Source organism: Lactuca virosa, chromosome 4, assembly GCF_052849685.1.
Source record: "Lactuca virosa cultivar CGN04683 chromosome 4, Lactuca_virosa_CGN04683_v6, whole genome shotgun sequence".
NCBI classification, from domain to species: Eukaryota; Viridiplantae; Streptophyta; class Magnoliopsida; order Asterales; family Asteraceae; genus Lactuca; species Lactuca virosa.
The window spans coordinates 254,761,151-254,764,047 of record NC_136429.1 but is presented as its reverse complement, the minus strand read 5'-3'; the positions used below and the strand labels follow the sequence as shown (position 1 = coordinate 254,764,047).

The 2,897-nt window shown below is 40.8% G+C and overlaps 1 protein-coding gene across 1 annotated transcript; it reads left to right on the top strand.

Moving 5' to 3' along the window:
* Nucleotides 1-1,069: 1,069 nt before the first annotated feature.
* On the top strand, nt 1,070-2,614 carry LOC145108199 (geranylgeranyl diphosphate reductase, chloroplastic-like). Its single transcript, XM_079045212.1, has one exon. It carries the CDS (start codon nt 1,138-1,140, stop codon nt 2,542-2,544), a length of 1,407 nt encoding a protein of 468 aa, XP_078901338.1. The 5' UTR covers nt 1,070-1,137; the 3' UTR covers nt 2,545-2,614.
* The last annotated feature ends 283 nt before the right edge of the window (nt 2,615-2,897 follow it).

Genomic DNA, 2,897 nt, shown 5'->3' with positions numbered 1-2,897 from the left:
GGGTACGCATGGGTACGCCCATCGTACGCATGGGACTCCCCCGATTCGCGCCTCATATGCGTACGTCGTGCGTACACCCTGTAAGCCCAGCGTACGCTCCGCCCCAAAATCCTACATTTCATAATTAAGACTTGAATAAAAACAAATATAATACCTGACAAATCCCGTATGTTACATCTATACTAAAAAGCAAAATCGGTGGCCCGACGTTGTTTTTTCACAATTTAGTCCTTTCACTTTTTTTTGTTTAGTTTGTAAAAAGATACTTTATACCCTATACTTTTCAAAATTACACTTTTACCTCATTTAACTTTGAAAAACTTTTTAAACTGTTACTTCACCCATTATGTTTTCTAAACTTTCATGTTTACATATAATGTATTTTTTTATAGTTACCACCCATAAAATATCATTTTCATCTCATCGGTTCTGAACTAGCCCCCCCCCCCCCCCCCCCCCCCCCCGCGGGGTACTATATATAATATGATTTTCATGTTTACCGTCTTTATCTACGTTTCAGTGTAAAATTCTAACGTTTTTGTGCTTATTTTAACCATTTTTTTTACATGGTTTACCGTCTTTATCTACGTTTCAGTGTAAAATTCTAACGTTTTTGTGCTTATTTTAACCATTTTTTTTACATGGCTATGGTCCCTGATCACTTTTGTGTTTTTGCAACTTAAATCGTCCTAAGTTTCTATGCATGACTTTGATCTTGACTTTGTGATTTGACAACTTAAGTCCTCATCAACTTCTATTGCTAATTGCATTACATTTTGGAAAAAATGTTATATATTTTTAAAAGTGGACTATCATTTTGGAACAAACCAAAAATGAAGGATAGACTATAATTTTAGGATCGGGAAGTATTCTAGATCCGTACTTTACCCTTTTACTTCTGCAAATATCGTGTGGAAAGTGTTTCTCATTAACGTAACCATACAACAGAAGGATAATAAATTTTAGTTAAAAAGGAAAATACATAATGAACATCGGATGTTATTATTTCAATAAATTTGTTAGTACAAAGGTAGGTGGACTCCCCTATCATCCTACAGTTATTAATCACACATCTCCATCATATCTTTGAGACAAACCAGTCAAACTAGCTAAGTACTCCATCTCCCACAAATCAAAATGGGCTCTTTTGCATTCAACTCTTTCGTCGGCCTCCGCAAATCTTCGCCGGAAAAACACCACCATCACTCACTCACCACTCTACCTAAATGCATTGCACCAAGCCAAGTTCACTACCGCCGTCTCAATGTCGTCGCCGCCAAAACCAGCCCAAAAATCACTGGACGAAACCTTCGAGTCGCAGTCGTTGGCGGTGGTCCTGCCGGTGGAGCAGCTGCCGAAACTCTAGCCAAAGGCGGTATAGAGACGTTCTTGATGGAGCGCAAACTGGACAATGCCAAGCCCTGTGGTGGCGCCATTCCACTTTGTATGGTCGGAGAATTTGAGTTGCCGTTGGATATCATTGACCGCCGTGTTACCAAGATGAAGATGATCTCCCCGTCAAACATTGCCGTCGACATCGGTCAAACACTCAAACCCCATGAGTATATCGGCATGGTCCGCCGGGAAGTCCTCGATGCCTACTTACGTGACCGAGCTGCTGCCTCCGGGGCCACCATCATCAACGGACTTTTCGTCAAAATGGACAAACCCCAAGAGAAAAACGCACCTTACGTCCTCCATTACAACCCCTACAACGGCAAAACCGGATCCACCGGAGAAAGGATGAGTATCGAAGTCGATGCCATAATCGGCGCCGACGGAGCAAACTCCCGTGTCGCAAAATCCATTGGAGCCGGAGATTACGAGTACGGAATAGCTTTCCAAGAACGTGTCAAGATCCCAGACGACAAAATGCAGTACTACGAGAACGTTGCTGAGTTGTACGTCGGAAACGACGTATCACCGGACTTCTATGGATGGGTGTTTCCAAAATGTGATCACGTGGCTGTCGGAACAGGAACAGTCACACACAAACCCGACATCAAAAAGTTCCAGCTTGCCACGCGCCTCCGTGCGCATGACAAGATTCTTGGCGGAAAGATCATACGGGTGGAAGCTCACCCCATCCCGGAACACCCCCGGCCAAGGAGAGTGGTGGAGAGGGTAGCCTTGGTAGGAGATGCGGCGGGGTATGTGACGAAATGCTCCGGTGAAGGTATATATTTTGCGGCGAAGAGTGGGCGGATGTGTGCGGAGGCGATAGTGAAGGGATCGGAGAACGGTAGGAGGATGGTGGATGAGGGTGATCTGAGGAGTTATCTGAAGAAATGGGATAAAACATATTGGCCGACGTATAAGGTACTGGATGTGTTGCAGAAGGTGTTCTACAGGTCAAATCCGGCGAAGGAGGCGTTTGTGGAGATGTGTAGCAATGAGTATGTTCAAAAGATGACTTTCGACAGTTATTTGTACAAGAAGGTGGCGCCGGGGAATCCATTGGAGGACTTGAAGCTCGCCGTGAACACGATTGGGAGTCTCGTTAGGGCCCATGCACTTAACAATGAGATGGTTAAGATAAATTAAGTTATTAATAATATTCATGATATCAAATTATCAATGTAATACTAAATTTGATATATGTTTATGTTTAGCGTTAGAGATTTCCTATTGAGTAAAATAGAGTATTATTATACGGTTGATTTTAAAAAATTAAATATGAAAGTAAAAACATTAATCATTTTTTTAAATAAAATTTTCAAATAAATATAAATGAATAAAAATTAATTAATTAATTCAATCTAAATTAAAAACAACTATTGAAATATTTTAAATAATTATGTTCAATATTCCAAAAAAACAACAACCCTTCTTAAGCTCAATATGTGTCAAAAAGATTTTATATATTTAAACAAAACTTTCATATCCACATATTTTGG